General features: G+C 42.4%; 2 protein-coding genes across 5 annotated transcripts in view; both read right to left on the reverse strand.

The window, feature by feature from the left end:
• Window positions 1-60: 60 nt before the first annotated feature.
• Window positions 61-11591, reverse strand: LOC112216380 (integrin beta-7-like). Of its 4 annotated transcripts, none has more exons than XM_024376339.2 (17): window positions 11326-11591; window positions 7291-7360; window positions 7115-7194; window positions 6696-6879; window positions 5817-5987; window positions 5293-5456; window positions 5034-5114; window positions 3588-3746; window positions 3418-3513; window positions 3208-3297; window positions 2972-3112; window positions 2540-2730; window positions 1925-2163; window positions 1484-1694; window positions 1010-1194; window positions 688-845; window positions 61-508 (listed from the first exon to the last, which is right to left on the reverse strand). In XM_024376339.2, exons 1-17 carry the CDS (start codon window positions 11425-11427, stop codon window positions 407-409), a joined length of 2424 nt encoding a protein of 807 aa, XP_024232107.1. In that variant the 5' UTR covers window positions 11428-11591; the 3' UTR covers window positions 61-406. The 4 variants fall into 4 exon arrangements, with proteins under 4 accessions (XP_024232107.1, XP_024232106.1, XP_024232108.1 ...); XM_024376338.2 differs by having other exon boundaries at window positions 688-848; window positions 11326-11590; XM_024376340.2 differs by having other exon boundaries at window positions 688-848; window positions 11160-11590.
• Window positions 11592-11829: 238 nt separating this feature from the next.
• Window positions 11830-21368, reverse strand: part of LOC112215241 (ATP-dependent 6-phosphofructokinase, muscle type-like) — a 29476-nt gene continuing 19937 nt past the window's right edge. The window contains exons 17-21 of the mRNA XM_042299696.1: window positions 17987-18048; window positions 14486-14597; window positions 13322-13421; window positions 12665-12770; window positions 11830-12321 (exon numbers count right to left, since the gene is read on the reverse strand). Coding sequence (XP_042155630.1) covers window positions 12135-12321; window positions 12665-12770; window positions 13322-13421; window positions 14486-14597; window positions 17987-18048 — 567 coding nt within the window. The 3' untranslated portion in view covers window positions 11830-12134. The remainder of the gene's footprint in view (window positions 12322-12664; window positions 12771-13321; window positions 13422-14485; window positions 14598-17986; window positions 18049-21368) is intronic.

Raw genomic sequence — 21368 nt, forward strand, 5'->3', positions numbered from 1 at the left:
AATGACCTTAGGAACGTTCGTATTTTCTGTTTCCGGTTGACAAACGAATAAACAAACAAAAGTAGCGTATTTTCTTTCTTGAAATACTGTACTTTTATTGTAGGCTACAATACATTTTGTACGTTTTATCAAAGAATGGCAACACATTTTGGGGGGAGTAGCTATAACGTTTCTAAACCAGTTATTTCATATCAGAGGATCACTGGATATAGTGTGATGTGATGTTCTACATTTTGGCAGGATTATGAAAGCTACTATTCATACACAAAGTAGAACACCACTTTCCTTGGGTTCTTTCACATGTACATTTAACAACAAAAAATCTTCAGCCACATAAAAATCCCACCAAGTATCATATCTCCTACAACAATTCAGCTGAGCCATAATAGACCACATCACATTTGTTTTATTTTCCAAAGGTTGATGTAGCACAATCTGCATCTGGCTCCAACACATGCATGGGGTGGGTGAATGTTGTCTTGGCCTCTTGGAACAGTGGATTTTGAGTCTGTAATAAATAAATAAAAAATGTAGGAAAAAACACCCATCAACATAGTTTTTGTCCTTCAAAGGGTCAGCAAATGCCTCAAACTTTGAATCACACTCGTGCTGCCTTTTTCTACTTTTGACTGTGTTTTTGGATGGTGCATATTATAATTGTCCTTTTCTCTCTTTTCTTATACTCACATCTTCCCAGCAGATATTTTCCTTATTCTTCAGGAACCTTCTACACTCCCGCTGGTAGGACACTTCTAACATCAGCCGGTAAATTATTATCATGATGACACCCAGTAAAACGATTCCTACCACTGCCTTCCCCATGTTGATAATCCATGGGTCAATCCCTCCTTTCAGGAATTGAGGAAGACACCACAAGACAAGAGACAAAAAAGACACAATTTATTACCAAGGGGTGTTGCTTAGGATTTGCTTCGGATAATATACGGAAGTTCTCTTTGGGGAAAATAAAGTTATTCTAGAATTTACAGTTTGACAATATAAAACTTACTTGGAGTATCTGTGTAGTAGACAAAGATGTCACCAGTATTTATGATGAGTTCCACATTAAAACGTACAGTATCATCCTGACAGGTGAATGATTGAGTCCCATTGATGCGGATAGGCTTGGCAGAGCCACAGGAATGGTGACACATGTTTATGGCTGATTCATGTAACATGCAAGCAACACAGGCCCTAAAACACGCACCAAGGAAAATGTTTTATTTGGTCCTTCGTACTCAAATATACAGTATATAGCAACCAACTAATAGTAATAGTGTGGAAACAAAACTGTAGCTAAAGCAATTACGTTGCACCTGTTGAAATGATCATGGACTAATATTTGGAAGATAAAATGTCCTATATAGCTCTATTGGTAAGAGTGCCATGGTTGTGGGGTCAATTCCCTCTGGGATTACATACAAGTTGCTTTGGATAAATGCATCTGCTATGTGGCATATATAGTACATCAGGTTTATCTCACCGGTATGCATCACATGGTGCCAGGGGCTTGGTGCAGTGGCTGCCAAAGAAACCAGGGTGACAATGGCATTCATTACATTCACACTGTCCTCGGTGAGAGCAGATTCCATCGTTACTGGTCTGGCACTGATCTGTGAGGGTAGAGCATTCACATGCAGGGCCTGTGTAGTTGTGGAAACACTCACAGTTACCACAATCACACCTCCCATTACCTGCAGAACAGACATATACACGGACAGAACACATACAGGGGCGTTAATCATCTCAATACAGACTGTACTAAAAACCCTAAACCCTCTCAAGCTCTTTTGAGCCAGATAGGATAATAATTTTCAGCATATTAAACTAAAGTGGTTGAGAAGAAAAAGCAGTGAAACCAGGTGATAAACACATTCTAAAGGACATTTTAAACACCCCCATTCTAAACCTAACTTTCCCTTACCTCCACAGATCATGTTGTTGTGACGGTTACAGCTAATGTCGTCACACTGGCAGTGTTGGCCCCTGTGTTGGCCCCAGCAGATACATTGGCCACACACACAGCTCCCATGGCCGCTGCACTGTGGTGTGCCTGTGCTGTTTGTCTGTGCAGGTGAACACAGGGTCTCTAAGGCCAGACTGGTGTCTTTGTCCGGCTGTGTTTCACACTCACAACGCTGGCCTGTGTGTCCTGAATCACAGCTGTAAAACAACCATGGTCAAGTAGAGAGGAGATTCAGCAAGTCTTGGAGGACAATGGAATTAAATAAAAAAGCAAATTTTCTGTTAAAAATAGAGCCAACGCATTTCAGCTTTTGGCCTTCACACAGTGATTCTATAAGTCAAATGTATTCTCAAAGCCCTTTCAACATCAACAGTTGTCACAAAGACCTTTGCAGCAACCCGGCCTAGACCCAAAGATCAAGGTTATTGGTTTCAACAAAGCACTGATGTCTGCACCACATCAATTTCAACCAACATACAGCAGCAAGATGATGAAATGTCCCTCTTCAATACACAACTTAATGCTGAAGATAGTGAAAATCAACACGGCTGTAAGTTGGGTGCCACTACCTACCTACAGATACCACAGTGGAATGTTCCATTGCCATGACACTGGGATGACTGTTCCTCGGAGTCCTGACAGTCACAGTCACACAGCGTCTCCACGGTAACCCTCAGCTCTTCATTGATACCCTGCACTTTGATGATGAAAGACTCTGTCTTGGACAGACAGCTCGAGCTGGTCACAGTAACTGTGAAATTGACCTATACAGTAGAATGATCAATAGGGTTCATAAAAGCAGTTTTTTATTTGTCTGGTCCCCTGGGTCTACACATGCTGTACCACATTTTTGTTAACTGTAGTGGATGACTAAGTGCAAATCTAGAATTTAACCTTGGCTTTTCTGAGTCAGTGTATTGACGGTGCTTTTTGAGTATACAGTTCACTGGGCATTATTAGAGGACGTTGCTACTGCCACAGTATTTAACCTGCCAGTTGCTTTACCTGTTGATTGGTTCTGACATCTCTGCACTCCCCTCTGTCCTGCCCCTGAGCTAGCCTGTCATCACCACAGTGGGAGCTGTAGGAGACCCCCAGGCCTGGTGGGACGTCACGGTGCTCCAGGAGGATGGAGGACGATAGGTTCTGAGGAGGACATCAGTGGAAGAGGTCATCATTAACCTTTCAGTACAACTGAAATGCCATAGTTGGGTTTGTGCAGTAGGTATAAATAGACTCACGTTGCAGGCCTCAGAGATGAGCTGAACAACGTTGCTGGAGTCATCCTCCAGGAGGCCCACCACCGACTGGGGGATCATCTCACTGAGTGCCTGGGATGGGCGTTCAGAAAAGGAGTTTGAGGGTCATGTTCATTAGGGCACACCGTAACCAAAAGTTTTAGACATTGGCTAAGGGAGCAAACTCAAGTCTTCAGTAACTGAATTCCTTACCTCATAGTTTTGAATATGCTGGTCTGTCACTGCAAAGATCAGCCTGATGTTATTGGCTGATATGACCTGAGATAGGTGTCCAACTGAGGGATAGTCCTAAAATACATTTGTGTGGAGGTTGGTTTGTGAGAAGAGATAGCTTCCTAGGGACGGACATAGGGTTCACTCACATAAACGGTGTCCTTATTATAGAGCCCATTGCTATTCAGGTGGCATTTCCCGTCGTTAGGTTGGTAGATCCCAGCAAGCTTCCCATCACCTGCCAGGTGGAAGGTATCGTCTGAGGTGTAGACCAGGATACGAGTTGCATTACCCCAGCCAATGTCATCCTACAGACAAGTTGGGTGGAGAGTTTTAAACTACATATACAGTACATACAATATTACAGTATATAGAAACAATGACTTAGACATTGTGCTGACTAGGATTGACGGGCCGCCCCCAGGAAGTAAGGGTAGGAAAACCATCCGCCACACTGATCCTCAACAAGGGGGCCCCTCAGGTGTGTGTGCTCAGTCCCCTCCTGTACTCCCTGTTCATTCATGACTGCACGGCCAGGCACAACTCCAACACCATCATTAAGTTTGCTGATGACACAACAGTGGTAGGCCTGATCACCGACAATGATGAGACAGCTTATAGGGAGGACCGTGTGGTGCAAGGACAACAACAACCTCTCCCTCAACGTGATCAAGACTAAGGAGATGATCGTGGACTACAGGAAAAGGAGGACCGAGCACACCCCCATTCTCATCGACAGGGCTGTTGTGGAGTAGGTTGAGAGCTTCAAGTTCCTTGGCATCCACATCACCAACAAACTAAAATGGTCCAAGCACACCAAGACAGTCGTGAAGAGGGCACGACAAAACCTATTTTACAGCTTCACCATCGAGAGCATCCGTAGTGCATACGGCCCAGTACATCACCGGGGCCAAGCTTCCTGCCATCCAGGACATCTATACCAGGTGGTGTCAGAGGAAGGCCCTAAAAATTGTGAAGCCACCCTAGTCAGATTGTTCTCTTTGCTACCGCACGGCGCGCGGTACCGGAGCGCCAAGACTTGGTCCAAGAGGCTTCTAAATAGCGTCTACCCCCAAGCCATAAGTCTCCTGAACAGCTAATCAAATGGCTACCCAGACTATTTGCACCCCCATACGCCGCTGCTACTGTCTGTTATTATCTATGCATAGCCACTTTAATAACCCTACCTGCATGTACATAATTACCACAATGTACCTGCATGTACATTATTACCACAATTACCTCGCACATTGACTCTGTACCGGTACCCCCTGTATATAGCCCCGCTATTGTTATTTACTGCTGCTCTTTAATTACTTGTTTTTCTTATCTCTTACTTAAAAATTTAAAAAATGTACCTGTTGAGTTCTACACCTGTTGTATTCGGTGCATATGACAAATAAAATCAGATTTGATGTTATTTGACTTTATGTACAGTATGCTGTTCTATGTGATTAGACATGCTTAGGCCAGGCCAGTGCATAAAGTCTCAATTAAGCTTATTTGCTGTTGTTTTCCACGGTTTTCTCTCTAACTCTATTTTCAAAATACAGTTCTGAGTTCTATTGAAACACCAGTCAGCCATTCGTTCTTACCTGACAGACAGCCACCTGCATGATGGCGTCAAAGCCTGACTCTGGGTTGTCTAGGTTACTGGAGATGCTCTGCTTGCTCACCTAAAGGCGTGACACAGAAGAGAAAATTAATAAAGGACTGACATGTCAATACCTTGAACCAATGGCGCAGGACAGAAGAAGAAGAAGGAAAATAAGACAAAAAGAAGAAGAAGAAGCCTGGAGTTGGAAGTGATGTTCTACAAGGAATTCAAAGTCGTAAGTAACTCTGCTGGCTCACCTTTCTCTCAAACTCTTCAACGTCCTCAGTGAGCTTCAGTACATGTTTGAAGCTGAAGGCAGGCTGGCAGGGGCTCTTGTACCCCTCGTTGCATGGGTTGGCCAGTTTGGCCTCCACTGTACTGACGTAGGGTTCCACCACCTTATCCACAAAGGAACCAAAGCCTGAGGGGGATAGAGAAACACTATGAGGGCTAGAGTTTTGACCCCAAGTGTGAACCTCATCCCCAGGCTCAACTGCTGCAGCCGGCTGATGGATGAGATTAGCCTGAACCTGACAGGGATTGTCAACAGGTTCTGATCGGATCAGGCATAAACTTTCAGTCCAAATCAAAACGGTAAAGTGGGCAAACTTTCCTCTGCATGAATTGGTTGAGTTGGGCTGATGGGTGAATTGTATGCTCTGTTCAAGGGTCATATAATCTTACCGGTTGACGTGAAGTGATGGAGCTGAGATGCACAGACACAAGAAGTTTGAGAGCAACACCTTCCAAAGCCCCATAATGGCTGGACAGTGACACTCACCTATCCTGACAGCACTGGTGATGTTCTTCATGGCAGTGGCCACCTCCCGTCCCAGATTCCTAATGTTCTTCAGGTCATCTTTCATGGAGAAAGACAGGTCCATCAGGTAGTACAGGTCTATGGGATAAACCTCTGCACGCCTGAACCTCACATCAAATGACTGGGGCATGCCTGGGATTTAAACAGAAGAGGGTGATAAGAGGAAAAGTGATCAACCATCAAATGTGCATGTGATTGATCAAAGGAGCATTGATCAAACATAACATATTTTATACTTACTTAGGCCTTGGGCTATCAACAATCAATATCATATTGTATGAGCTAGTAATATTAGCCTAAGATCAGTTATACTTGCAAAGTAAAATGTCCTCTGATTTCCCTATAATAGAACAGAACTGGTTGTTCTCTTGTTCTAATGACCTCATTTCAACCTGTTTTGTCCACTGTCTACAGTCTTCACTGACTCAGGTGTGTGTGTGTGTGTGTGTGTGTGTGTGTGTGTGTGTGTGTGTGTGTGTGTGTGTGTGTGTGTGTGTGTGTGTGCCTGCCTGTGTGTGAGTGAGTCCTCAGTCCCTACACTCTTAGGAAAAATAAATTGCTATCTAGAACCAAAAAGAGTTCTTCAGCTGTCCCCATAGCATAACCCTTTGAAGAACCCATTTTGGTTCCAGGTAGAACCTATTTGGGTTCCTTGTATAAACCTTTCCATGGAGGGTTCTACATGGAACCTAAAATAGTTCTACCTGTAACCAAAAAGGGTTCTCCTATGGGGAAAGCCGCAGAACCATTTTGTAATCCTTTTTTCTATGAGTGTACCGACTCTAAGAGTGTGCCTTCCCGGCTTTCGTGCGTCCATACGTGTAAGTCCTAAGGCCTCACCGACTCTTAGCTTAAGGTGGAGGTTCTGTGGCTCTAGCTGGACCCCGCTCCCCATTGGCTCCTCTGCCCTGCTCCGTATTGCAGGCTGGGGGTTCAGGACCTGTCCGTCAGAGCAGTGTCTCTTTCTCAGTGCCTCCTCCCTGTCACAGCGACGCTCGTCGGGCTCCCCTTGCGCCAGGAAATCCTGCAGGTCAGAGGTCAACAGAACACAACTTTGACAGATGGCTTGAAAGTTTCTGCTTGAATAGAGAGGCGTGTAAAGGATCTGTGGACTAATATGAATATTGTTGATACATACTGTATGTACATACTATGTTATTGCTATGGAGGTTTGTTTTGAGTGTAACCCACACCAAAGTAATTCAAAGCCTGGTAGAATGTTCTCAACAAATGTAAAAAATAATAACAGATTGAGAAACCTTCTGTTTACACCAGGCACAGCCAAGGCTTCTCAGACACTCAGTGCAGGTGGGCTTAGACAGGCATCTTCCATCCAGGCCTAGAGAGCATGGACACAGAGGCATGTAGTCTGTCTGTGAAAAACACACCCTTTCAGAGGATGGGTTCTCCATTTGCTATGTGCATCGCCACTTACCCATAGATCCTCTCAGTGAAGTGAAGTGTATCAGAAGAACCACCACAGCCAGCCACACCTTTCTCATTGTCTGCCCACACAGAGAGAGAGAGAGAGAAAGATACATTTTATTGTTTATCATCTATTTCACTTGCTTTGGCAATGTAAAAAATATTAAAGCCAGGACCACAAATACAAATCCCATCTAGACACTGTTGCCCTAGAGCACACAAAAAAACGATACAGTACATACCTCGGCTAAACATCAACACCACATTTAACTTCCACAAAGCTGTGAACGATCTGACAGACAAGGCAAGAAGGGCATTCTACGCCATCAAAAGGAACATAACATTTGACATCCCAATTAGGATCTGGCAAAAAAAGACTTGAATCTGTTATAGAACCCATTGCCATTTATGGTTGTGAGGTCTGGGGTCCGCTCACCAACCAAGAATTCACAAAATGGGACAAGCACCAAATTGAGACTGCATGCAGAATTCTGAACAAATATCCTCCGTGTCCAATGAAAAACACCAAATAATGCATGCAGAGCAGAATTAGTCTGATACCCGCTATTTATCAAAATCCAGAAAAGAGCCGTTAAATTCTACAACCACCTAATAGGAAGTGATTCCAAAACATTCCATGATAAAGCCATCATCTACAGAGAGACAAACCTGGAGAAGAGTTCCCTAAGCAAGCTGGCCCTGGGGCTCTGTTCACAAACACAAACAGAGCCCCAGACCAACACAATTAGACCCAACCAAATCATGAGAAAACAAAAAGATAATTACTTGAAACATTAACAAAAAAACTGAGCAAACTAGATTGCTACTTGGCCCTAAACAGAGAGTACACTGTAGCAGAATACCTGACCCTGTGATTGACCCAAAATGAAGGATTAAATTGTCCCCCCGTCATCAATCTACACACAATACCCCATAATGACAAAGCAAAAACAGGGTTAGACATTTTTGCAAATGTATATAATAAAAAAACAACTCAAATATCACATTTACATAAGTATTCAGACCCTTTACTCAGTACGTTGTTGAAGCGCCTTTGGCAGCGATTACAGCCTCAAGTCTTCTTGGGTATGAGGCTACAAGCTTGGCACGCCTGTATTTGGGGAGTTTCTCCCACTCTTCTCTGCAGATCCTCTCAATCTCTGTCAGGTTGGATGGGGATCATCGCTGCGCTGCTATGTTCAGGTCTCCCCAGAGATGTTCTATCGGGTTCCAGTCTGGGCTCTTTCACCTTACAGTGAAATTTTTACTGACAAGCCCTTAACTAACAATGTAGTTTTAAGAAAAATACCCCCCCACCCCCCCAAATTAATAAAAAAATAATAATAATGAAAGAGCAGCAGTAAAATAACAATAGCGAGGCTTTATACAGGGGGCACCGGTACAGAGTCAATGTGGAGGCTTTATACAGGGGGTACCGGTACAGAGTCAATGTGGATGCTTTATACAGGGGGTACCGGTTCAGAGTCAATGTGGAGGCTTTATACAGGGGATACCGGTACAGAGTCAATGTGGAGGCTATATACAGGGGTTACCGGTTCAGTGCCAATGTGGAGGCTATATACAGGGGGTACTGGTTCAGAGTCAATGTGCGGGGGCACCGGTTAGTCGAGGTAATTGAGGTAATATGTACATGTAGGTAGAGTTATTAAAGTGACAATTCAGAAACTTGTCCCAAGGCCACTCCTGCGTTGTCTTGGCTGTGTGCTTAGGGTCGTTGTCCTGTTGGAAGGTGAACCGTCGCCCCAGTCTGAGGTCCTGAGCACTCGAGCAGGTTTTCATTGAGGATCTCTGTACTTTTCTCCATTCCTCTTTCCCTCGGTCCTGACTTATCTCCCAGTCCCTGCAGCTGAAAAACATCCCCACAGCATGATGCTGCCACCAACATGTTTCACCATAGGGATGGTTCCTGGTTTCCTCCTGACATGACGCTTGACATTCAGGCCAAAGAGTTCAATCTTTTTTTCATCAGACCAGAGAATCTCAAATCAAATTTGATTTGTCACATGTGCCGGAAACAACAGTGAAATGCTTACTTACAAGCCCTTAACCAACGATGCAGTTTTAAGAAAATACCTCAAATAAATAAAATAAATTTAAAATAAATGTATAATTAAAAATATATATATAAAACAAAAACACATTTGATCAAAAATATATATTTTTAAATTTCAATACATAAATAGATAAACAAAAAAAAATGGTCTGAGAGTCCTTTAGGTGCTGTTTGTCAAACTCCAAGCGGGCAGTCATGTTTTTTTTTTACTGAGGAGTGGCTTCCATCTGGCCACTCTACCATAAAGGCCTGATTGGTGGAGTGCTGCAGAGATGGTTGTCCTTCTGGAAGGTTCTCCCATCTCCACAGAGGAACTCTGGAGCTCTGTCAGAGTGACCATGGGGTTCTTGGTCACTTCCCTGACAAAGGACTTTCTCCCCTGATTGCTCAGGAAGAGTCTTGGTAGTTCCAAACTTATTCCATTTAAGAATGATGGAGGCCCCTGTCTTCTTGGGGACCTTCAATGCTACAGAAATGTTTTGGTACCCTTCCCCAGATCTGTGCCTCAACACAATCCTGTCTCAGAGCTCTATGGACAATTCCTTCAACCTCATTCATTGGTTTTTGCACTGACATGCACTGTCAACTGTGGGACCATATTCCAAATCATGTCCAATCAATTGAATTTACCACAGGTGGTCTCTGATCAAGTTGTAGAAACAGCTCAAGGATGATAATTGGAAACAGGATGCACCTGAGCTCAATTTTGAGTCTCATACCAATTGGTCTGAATCCTTATGTAAATATGGTATATATATTTTTTTTTTTCATACATTTGCAAAAATGTCTAAAAACATGTTTTCACTTCCTCATGACGGGGTGTTGTGTGTAGGTTTATGAGGAAAAAAATACATTATATATTTTTTTTAAATGTGGGAAAATGGAAAGGAATCTGAATACTTTCCGATACTTTGCACTGTATTTCCCTCAGATTACGCAGAGCCACAAAGAATTCGAAAACAAATCCAAATTTGATAAACTCCCATATCTACTGGGTGAAATACCACCGTGTGCCATCACAGCAGCAAGATTTGTGACCTGTTGCCATAAGAAAAGGGCAACCAGTGAAGAGCAAACACTATTGTAAATACAACCCATATTTATGTTTATTTTCCCCTTTGTACATTAACTATTTGCACATAGTTACAACACTGTATATATACATAATATGACATTTGAAATGTCTTTATTCTTTTGGATCTTGTGTGTGTAGTGTTCACTGTTCATTTTGTATTTATTATATATTTCACTTGCTTTGGCAATGTAAACACGTTTCCCATGTCAATAAAGCCCCTTGTATTGAATTGAGAGAGAGAGACCAACAGAGAGAGACAGAGACAGAGAGAGAGGTATAGAGAGAGAGAGAGAGAGACCAACAGAGAGAGACAGAGACAGAGAGAGAGGTATAGAGAGAGAGAGAGAGAGAGACCAACAGAGATAGACAGAGACAGAGAGAGAGGTAGAGAGAGAGAGACACAAAGAGAGAGTGAGGTGCTGTCTTCAACAGTTTTACACTCTTGTTATTCTAGTTTCAGTTCCTCTTCACAGAGACTGGGTCACCACACTGTTTCAGATGCTACTCAGCATGAGATACATTCATGTTGTTTGTTTAATGTACTTTTTCATAAAATATACCATTTTCAAAAATATATGAAAACAGTCCCAAAGACACTCTTTAGTGTTAGCAATATATTTACAAAGCAGACAGTTTCCTACTCCTAACCAACACGATTTGACCAGTGAGCCCAAGTTTTCTTCAACTAAGAACAATTGAAAAGTTTGACAGACATGTTACAATCTCATACCTGAGAGCTTCTGAACAGGCCCATTAGTATGACAGGTCTGTCACTTGCTCTTGAGGTTTCATGAGTTCGATGATAAAGAGTCGGGTTACAGTAGTGCCCTTGTGACTTTTAGTCGGCTGGATTCGGACTTGAGTTGCACTTTAAGTCGTAAAAATGACTGACAAACCTGGATGGCACCAACACATCCACTTCTCTGTCTCCCAGTTCTGGAATCTCCTTCTGCAAGACAGGCTGGGGACATCAGGGACTTCCCAGGTGAAGTGAACATTGAGGCAAGGTCCTGACAACAGAGTACATCCTAACGGTAATGAATGTAAAGATACAGTACCAAGGTGACAGTAGAAGTAGGAGGGCATGGAGAAGGAATCCTGAGGTTAGGTTGTCTGTCTGATGGAGAGGTCCCTCTTTGACAAGTTTGGGTGAGATGTGAGAACACATGCAACTTTGGGTGCGTCCCTCCTTTGCATATCATCAAGTTTAGCTTCTGAATGCTGAGTGAGTTCTCTATTTTGCAAGGCGGCCACCAGCCAATTCTCCCCTTAAAACATTGAACCTATTTTTTAAGATTATGTTATGATTCTAATGTCATTATATTGCACTTTTGTTTTATTGGAGAGGAAAAGCATTAAAATACTGTAAACCATGGAAAAATAAATCACAAGAGTCAAAATAGTAACAAGTGTTTAATTCTTGAAGAAAGGCAAAACTGGCTCCCAGAGCAGGGCAGCCCACCGAGTTAACTGATTAAGACGCGAAGAAAGAGTACGTGAGGAAAAATTGTTGAGAAAACCAAGGAGATCAGAAAGCAAACAACGGGCACAAAATAATGTAACTCTGGTTCAGATGATTAATTAATCCAGAAACATACATGTAAAACAAACATACATGTAAAACACACATAAATGTAATAAAAATAAATGACTCTTCTTCCTCTTCCTCTTCCTCCTCCTCCTCTTCATGCTCCTCATCTTCCCCCTATTCTTCTTCCTCCTCTACCTCCTCCTTGTGCTTCTTCATCAGTGGTGCGGGCATCGACACCCTCTTCTTGATCACATGTTCCATGTGGGCATGCTCAGATGTGTCCAGGCTGATATTGTATTTAGCCAAGATCTTCATGATGGGCCTCAGCTTCAGCCACCACGATGTCTTGGGGATGCGGTGCCTGGACAGGACAGCAGAGGGGGGTAGAGGTATGTTAAAGGGACACTTCACCACTTTTTTACCTTTAAATCATTACATACAATTATGTCTACATACATAATGTGAAAACAGCGATGTAGTCAGAAAGAGAAGAGTGAATGTTTCTTTTCGAAACAGATATTAGTTGAGGGATATGCACTCACAATATCCACTTGAACTGCGGATCAGTATGAACAGGGTGTTAAAGTATGACTCAATTAATGTTGAGGAGGGTGAGCAACAGTCAGCAACTGCCACTCTCATGTTTTAGCATCATAGTGCCTTGGGTTTCTAAGAAGAAATCTCTGAGAATGAAAGGATCTTACTCGAAGTCTGTCTGTTCATTAAGCTCAGCCAACGGCTGGAAGGTCAGTGCTCTCTTCCTCATGCCCAGCACACAGGCAGAGTCTGGGGTGTTAGCAAAGATACGACCTGGAGGAGAGAGAAGGCAGGGTGACAGATGGGGTCACATGGCGTTATACTCAATGAGACAAACTAACAATTGGTATCAGCAGGTAAAAACTAGACTCTTAGAAGAAAAGGTTCTATCTAGAACCTAAAACAGTTATTTGGCTGTCCCCATAATAGAACCCTTTGAAGAACCCTTTTTGGTTCCAGGTAGAACTCTTTTTAGTTCCAGGTAGAACTATTTTAGGTTCCTTGTAGAACCTTCTGTGAAAAGGGTTTTTACATGGAACCAAAAAGGGTTCTATCTAGAACCTAAAACAGTTATTCGGCAGTCCCCATTGTAGAACCCTTTTAGGTTCCAGGTAGAACCCTTTTCACAGAGGGTTCTATATGGAACCCCAAATATTTTAACCTGGAACCAAAAAGGGTTCTACTATGAGGACAGCTGAAGAACCCTTTTGGAACCATTTTTTTGAAGAGTGAATTCAAAACGATGTGTATTTGGGTGCAGCAATATGCTTCTCATTCCTTTATCTCAGTATTTTTTAATGGTGACACCCCACAGCCTGTCTTACCATGTCTGTACATCTCCTTGAGTTTCTCTGTGAGCCACAAAACAGCCTTGGAGCCCATCTTTGTACCAAAGTTCCTGTCGAAAGGTGTCGGGGTTCCACCCTGGGGAGAGGGGATAGGACAAAGGTGGGGGGAGGAAATAAGGGAGAGTTAGAGAGGGAGAGTGGAGGACAGGGGAGTGGAGAGTTAGAGGGGGAGAGTGGAGGACAGGGGAGTGGAGAGTTAGAGGGGGAGAGTGGAGGACAGGGGAGGGGCGAGTTAGAGGGGGAGAGTGGAGGACAGGGGAGGGGAGAGTTAGAGGGGGAGAGGGGAGAGTGGAGTACAGGGGAGGGGAGAGTTAGAGGGGGAGAGGGGAGAGTGTTTGGCAAGAGGGAGAGTTAGAGGGGAGAGGGGAGAGTTAGAGGGGGAGAGTTAGAGGGGGAGATGGGAGGACAGGGGAGGGGAGAGTCAGAGGGAGAGAGGGAGAGTTAGAGGGGGAGAGTTAGAGTGGGAGATGGGAGGACAGGGGAGGGGAGAGTCAGAGGGGAGAGGGGAGATTTAGAGGGGGAGAGGGAGAGTGGAGGGCAAGGGGGAGAGTTAGAGGGGAGAGTGGAGTACAGGGGAGTGGAGAGTTAGAGGGGGAGAGAGGGAGAGGGGAGAGTAGAGGACAGGGGAGTGGAGAGTTAGAGGGGGAGAGAGGGAGAGGGGAGAGTAGAGGACAGGGGAGTGGAGAGTTAGAGGGGGAGAGAGGGAGAGGGGAGAGTAGAGGACAGGGGAGGGGAGAGTTAGAGGGGGAGAGAGGGAGAGGGGAGAGTGGAGTACAGGGGAGGGGAGAGTTAGAGGGGAGAGAGGGAGAGGGAGAGTAGAGGACAGGGGAGGGGAGAGTAGAGGACAGGGGAGGGGAGAGATGAAGTTGGATAACTCAACTAAAGTTTATGTACTTCATGTTCTGGTTAAGTTTTATAAGTAATAAGGGAAAATTGGAATTTCAGATTACTTTCTCAATTGAATTACTTGAAATGCAATTAACCCCAATTAGGAGCACTCTTGTAATTAATTGAAACTGTGGTTACATCCTAAATGGCACTTACTCCCTACATAGAGCACTTCTTTGAACACAGCCCTGGTCAAAGGTAGTGCACTATAAAGGGAATAGGGTGCCATTTGTGAGCAGACTGTTAACTGACCTGTTGCATGTGTCCCAGGATGTTCTTGCGGCAGTCGAAGACACCTTTGCCCTCCTCAGAATAGAGGGCGAAGATGAAGTCTGTAGTGTAGTTGGCATTGCATTTCTCATTCCTGAGACAGAGGAAAACATGAATATTCCATCTATTTACAGTTGAATTGGCATGGCATTGCAGTTCTCATTCCTGAGACAGAGGAAAACATGAATATTCTGTATATTTACAGTTGAATTGGCATGGCATTGCAGTTCTCATTCCTGACCACAAACAGGATACAGAGCACAAACAGGATACAGAGCACAAACAGGATACAGAGCACAAACAGGATACAGAGCACAAACAGGACACAGAGCACAAACAGGATACAGAGCACAAACAGGACACAGAGCACAAACAGGATACAGAGCACAAACAGGATACAGAGCACAAACAGGACACAGAGCACAAACAGGATACAGAGCACAAACAGGACACAGAGCACAAACAGGATACAGAGCACAAACAGGACACAGAGCACAAACAGGACACAGAGCACAAACAGGATACAGAGCACAAACAGGATACAGAGCACAAACAGGACACAGAGCACAAACAGGATACAGAGCACAAACAGGACACAGAGCACAAACAGGACACAGAGCACAAACAGGATACAGAGCACAAACAGGATACAGAGCACAAACAGGACACAGAGCACAAACAGGACACAGAGCACAAACAGGACACAGAGCACAAACAGGATACAGAGCACAAACAGGATACAGAGCACAAACAGGATACAGAGCACAAACAGGATACAGAGCACAAACAGGATACAGAGCACAAACAGGATACAGAGCACAAACAGGATACAGAGCACAAACAGGACACAGAGCACAAACAGGACACAGAGCACAAACAGGACACAGAGCACAAACAGGACACAGAGCACAAACAGGACACAGAGGATACAGACAAAACAGGACACAGAGCACAAACAGGATACAGACCACAAACAGGATACAGAGCACAAACAGGATACAGACTACAAACAGGATACAGACCACAAACAGGACACAGAGCACAAACAGGATACAGAGCACAAACAGGACACAGAGCACAAACAGGACATAGAGCACAAACAGGATACAGAGCACAAACAGGATACAGAGCACAAACAGGACACAGAGCACAAACAGGATACAGAGCACGAGCACTGACTTTGCTGATAGCTGCTTTATGGAGGACTTGTTTGCTTACTATAACCGGGTTTCCATCTAAGCATTACAGGGGTTTAAAACTATCCTGCTAAGGACTCCTGCTAAGGATACACATGACAATCCTCAATGAAAGATGGCTATGGAGGCGGGGCTGACGCTCAAGGGTTTTCTCGTTTGGGCAAAGAGATGGTGGGATCGTTTTGAGTAGGTAAAATGTATTATGTGTGAAATAGGGGTGGAAACGCCTTTATGAGCAAATATTCATATAATAACCATGATACTGACGTAAACTTGGGGTCACTGATATACAGTTAAAGTCTTAAGTTTACATACACTTAGGTTGGAGTCATTAAAATTAGTTTTTCAACCACTCCACAAATGTCTTGTTAACAAACTATAGTTTTGGCAAGTCGGTTAGGACATCTACTTTGTGCATGACAAAATGAATTTTTCCAACAATTGTTTACAGAAAAGTAATTCACTTATAATTCACTGTATCACAATTCCAGTGGGTCAGAAGTTTACATGCACTAAGTTGACTGTGCCTTTAAACAGCTTGGAAAATTCCAGAAAATTATGTCATGGCTTTAGAAGCTTCTGATAGGCTAATTGACATAATTTGAGTCAATTGGAGGTGTAACTCTGGATGTATTTCAAGGTCTACCTTCAAACTTAGTACCTCTGCTTGACATCATGGAAAAATCAAAAGAAATCAGCCAAGACATCAAAAAAAAATTGTAGACCTCCACAAGTCTGGTTCATCCTTGGGAGCAATTTCCAAACGCCTGAAGATACCACATTCATCTGTACAAACAATAGTACGCACGTATAAACACCATGGGACCACGCAGCCGTCATACCGCTCAGGAAGGAGATACGTTCTGTCTCCTAGAGATGAACGTACTTTGGTGTGACAAGTGTAAATCAATCCCAGAACAACAGCAAAAGACCTTGGGAAGATGCTAGAGGAAACAGGTACAAAAGTATCTATATCCACAGTAAAACGAGTCCTATATCGACATAACCTGAAATGCTGCCTAGCAAGGAAGAAGCCACTGCTCCAAAACCACCATAAAAAAGCCAGACTACGGTTTGCAACTGCACATGGGGACAAAGATCATACTTTTTGGAGAAATGTCCTCTGGTCTGATGAAACAAAAATATAACTGTTTACCAATAATGACTATCGTTATGTTTGGAAGAAAAAGGGGGAGGCTTGCAAGCTGAAGAACACCATCCCAACCGTGAAGCACGGGCGTGGCAGCATCATGTTGTGGGGGTGCTTTGCTGCAGGAGGGACTGGTGCACTTCACAAGTGCACTTCATAGATGGCATCATGAGGGAGGAAAATTATGTGGATATATTGAAGCAACATCTCATGACATCAGTCAGGAACTTAATGCTTGGTCGCAAATGTGTCTTCCAAATGGACAATGACCCCAAGCATACTTCCAAAGTTGTGGCAAAATGGCTTAAGGACAACAAAGTCAAGGTATTGGAGTGGCCATCACAAAGCCCTGACCTCATTCCCATGGAAAATTTGTGGGCAGAACTGAAAAAGTGTGTGCGAGCAAGGAGGCCTACAAACCTGACTCAGTTACACCAGCTCTGTCAGGAGGAATGGGCCAAAATTCACCCAACGTAAGCTTGGGAAGCTTATGGAAGGCTACCTGAAACGTTTGACCCAAATTAAAAAATGTAAAGGCAATGCTACCAAATACTAAATGAGTGTATGTAAACTTCTGACCCACTGGGAATGTGATAAAAGAAATAAAACCTGAAATAAATAATTCTCACTACTATTATTCTGACATTTCACATTTAAAAAGAAAGTGGTGATCCTAACTGACCTAAAACAGGGAATTTTTATTAGGATTAAATGTCAGGAATTGTGAAAAACTGAGTTTAAATGTATTTGGCTAAGGTGTATGTAAACCTCTGACTTCAACTGTATTGTGTGGTCCTCCCACTGTGATTGGGGAAAGCATACAGTTTATTAGTCTACAGATTAAATCAGTTGTGATGAACTTCACAGGGTGGTGAAAGTCCCCATGTTGAGCCATTTGTAGAGGTGAAAATGCAATGGAATCCCATTTAACTTTTTATGGGCCTACTAAGGAAATCACTCTGGATAAGAGCATCTGTTAAATGCCAAAAATGTAACATGAGGGTGGGAGGGAGAGAGTTTTGGAAAAGAACAAGTATGGCAGATTGAGATCTAGATGAATGAATTAATTAATAAATAAATAAATGAATGAATAAATTACTGAATAAATAAATTAATGAATGCTTGAATGAAACCCACCTGAGAATCAAACCTCTCTTCACGTCTGTCTTCATCTTCTGCACGAGATGCTCTACGTTCATCTGTAAACCGGAGCCAGTCAGTCAGGACACATTCATATCATGTATACTTTTATATAGAGGAATCCTATAAACATTTATATAATGTATACTTAGTCCCCTCCTGTATTCCCTGCTCGCCCACGACTGTGTGGCCAAGAACGACTCCAACACCATCATTAAGTTTGCTGACGACACTACGGTGGTACTGTAGGCCTGATCACTGTCAACGATAAGACAGCCTATTGGGAGGAGGTCAGGACCTGGCAGTGTGGTGGGAGGACAACAACCTCTCCCTCAACGTGAGCAAGACAAAGGAGATGATCGTGGACAACAGGAAAAGGAGGGTCGAACGCCCCCATTCACATATTCAGGGCTGTAGTGGAGCGGGTTGAGAGTTTCAAGTTCCTTGTTGTCCAGATCACCAACAAACTATCATGGTCCAAGACAGTTGTGAAGAGCGAATGACAACACCTTTTGCCTTTGGGAGACTGAAAAGATTTGGCATGGGTCCTCAGATGCTCAAAAAGTTATACACCTGCACCATTGAGAGCATCCTGACCGGTTGCATCACTGCCTGGTATGGCAACTGCTCGGCATCCGACCATAAGGCGCTACAGAGGGTAGTGCGTACGGCCCAGTACATCACTTGGGCCAAACTTCCTGTCATCCAGGACCTATATACTAGACGGTGTCAGAGGAAGGCCTCAAAAAATTGTCAAAGATTCCAGTCACCCAAGTCATAGACCATTCTCTTTGCTACCGCACGGCAAGAGGTACCGGATCGCCAAGTCTAGGTCTCAAAGGCTTCTTAACAGCTTTTACCCCCAAGCCATTAGACTGCTGAACAATTAATCAAATGGCTACTCAGACTATTTGTATTGACCCCCCCCCCTTTGTTTTTACACTGCTGCTACTCTCTGTTTATTATCTATGCATGGTCACTTTACTCCTACCTACATGTACAAATAACCTTGACTAACCTGTACCCCCACACATTGACTCAGTGCCGGTACCCCTTATATATAGCCTCATTATAGTTATTTTATTGTGTTACTTTTCATTTAATGTAAAAAAAATACTTTAGTTTATTTAGTAAATCTTTTCTTAACTCTATTTTCTTAAAACTGCATTGTTGGTTAAGGGCTTGTAAGTAAGCATTTCACGGTTGTATTCGGCGCATGTGACAAATATTATTTTATTTTGATTGAGAGGAAACCTATAAACATTTATATCATGTATACTCTTATATAGAGGAGACCTCATGTTTACTTTTATATAGATGTATCGTCAATAATTATATATTATATTTAGGAAAAGTGTTGGTTTAACAGACACAGATTAAGCCTTGTCCTGGACTAGAAATCATGTTCAATGAAGATTTACAGTGCTCACATTTTTTATAACCTTTATTTAACTAGGCAAGTCAGTTAAGAACAAATTCTTATTTTCAATGACGGCCTAGGAACAGTGGGTTAACTGCCTTGTTCAGGGGCAGAACGACAGATTTTTACCTTGTCAGCTCAGGAATTCGATCTTGCAACCTTTCGGTTACTAGTCCAACAATCTAACCACTAGGCTACCTGACAACCCCAAAAAACGACATTTTATTATAGTAAAAGTATACTATTGTATACTATAGTACTTACTATAGAATTATATAGTAAACTGTAGTATACTGTAGAGTACTATACTACACACCAGTGGAGGCTGCTGAGGGGAGGACAGTTCATAATAATGTCAGGAACGGCACAAATGGAATGACATCAACCACATGGAAACCATGTGTTTGATGTATTTGATACCATTCCACTGATTCCGCTCCAGACATTACCACAAGCCCGTCCTCCCCAATTAAGGTGCTGCCTACATAACATGGGTACAGCAGATCCCATTATTGTATGGGACACAATAATAATAATAGAAATGCTACCAAAAATAATTTACTGAAACTTGTTACAGTCACCCATGATTCGCCAAACAATATTTTGAAAGAGGAAGTACTATATGCATCTGTTTTTGTTTCAGTATCCTCCATCTCCACTAACCGAAGCTCATTGTATTAATAATGTCAAATTAAAAGCTGTACGGAAAGACTCATGTGAAGGAAAAATGACAGAAGAGGAACTTCGAGATGCAATTAGGGAAAAGGAAGGTGGGATACCTAGTCAGTTGTACAACTAAATGCCTTCAATTGAAATGTGTCTTCCGCATTTAAAGACCAAAATTGGTTAAAGAAAATTGTGATAAATAAAAAAATATACCAGTTTCATTTAAGGACCAAAAAATTGGCAGCTGTGCCATATAGATTGCAAAATAGTTGGGAATAGATTTTAGATGTACTGATTCCATGGCACATGATTTATGAACTGATATGCAAAAGGATGCCGGATTCAAAACATAGTATTGTTCAATTTAAATTATTATACAAAATTCTTGCAATCAATAGAATGATATATATACGGGGGATACAATCTTCCCAGCTCTGCAGATTCTGCTGCGAGGAGGCAGAGTCATTAGATCATTTATTTTGGTATTGTCCATATGTAGCTTGTTTTTGGTCACAGGTCCAGGAATGGCTGAAGAATTGCAACATTTACCTGGAGCTAACTCTGCAGACAGCAAAACTGGATGATTTGAAAAGTCAAAGTCAATCGATCAATAATATAATAATAATACTTTTAGCAAAAAAATGGTATCTTTAATTTGCAATCTGTAGAAACTATGAGAATAGAAAGGTTCATAGCCTTTGTGAAGTATCACAGCACAGTTGAAATATATATGGCAAAAACAGGTGTGCAAAGCTGTCATCAAGGCAAAGGGTGGCTACTTTGAAGAATCTAAAATATATTTTGATTTGTTTAACACTTTTTGGTTACTACATGATTCCATATGTGTTATTTCACAGTTTTGATGTCTTCACTATTATTCTACAATGTAAAAATAGTACAAATATAGAAAAACCATTGAATGAGTAGATGTGTCTAAACTTTTGACTGGTACTGTATATTTACAAAAAATATATATATGGGGGATTGGAAATGATGCAGACAATTACTTTGATGGAAGACACAATCTATCTGCAATATTAAAGCAACCTCCTAAAAAAATATTTAAAAAAATATTAATATATATTTTTAAAGGTGTACACACTGTTGTGTACACACTGTAGTATCCCTCGATCATTTGTAGTACTTACTATAAAATGTTGTAGTATACTGTAGAATATTATAGTAATTACGAAAGTATTATATGCAAAAAAAACTGTAGTAAACATGACAGTAACGTCCGCAAAAACACAACACTTTTTTAAACTATAGTAAATACTACAGTATTTAATTTGT

The sequence above is a fragment of the Oncorhynchus tshawytscha genome, linkage group LG16 (assembly GCF_018296145.1).
Source record: "Oncorhynchus tshawytscha isolate Ot180627B linkage group LG16, Otsh_v2.0, whole genome shotgun sequence".
NCBI lineage: Eukaryota > Metazoa > Chordata > Actinopteri > Salmoniformes > Salmonidae > Oncorhynchus > Oncorhynchus tshawytscha.

Coding starts and splice junctions, on each gene's coding strand:
- LOC112216380 (XM_024376338.2), bottom strand. CDS start 11,427: ATGTTCACTTCACCTGGGAAGTCCCTGATGTCCCCAGCCTGTCTTGCA. Junction 3,514..3,587: donor ATAATAAGGACACCGTTTAT/GTGAGTGAACCC, acceptor AATGTATTTTAG/GACTATCCCTCAGTTGGACA. Junction 1,195..1,483: donor GCACCATGTGATGCATACCG/GTGAGATAAACC, acceptor TGCGTGTTTTAG/GGCCTGTGTTGCTTGCATGT.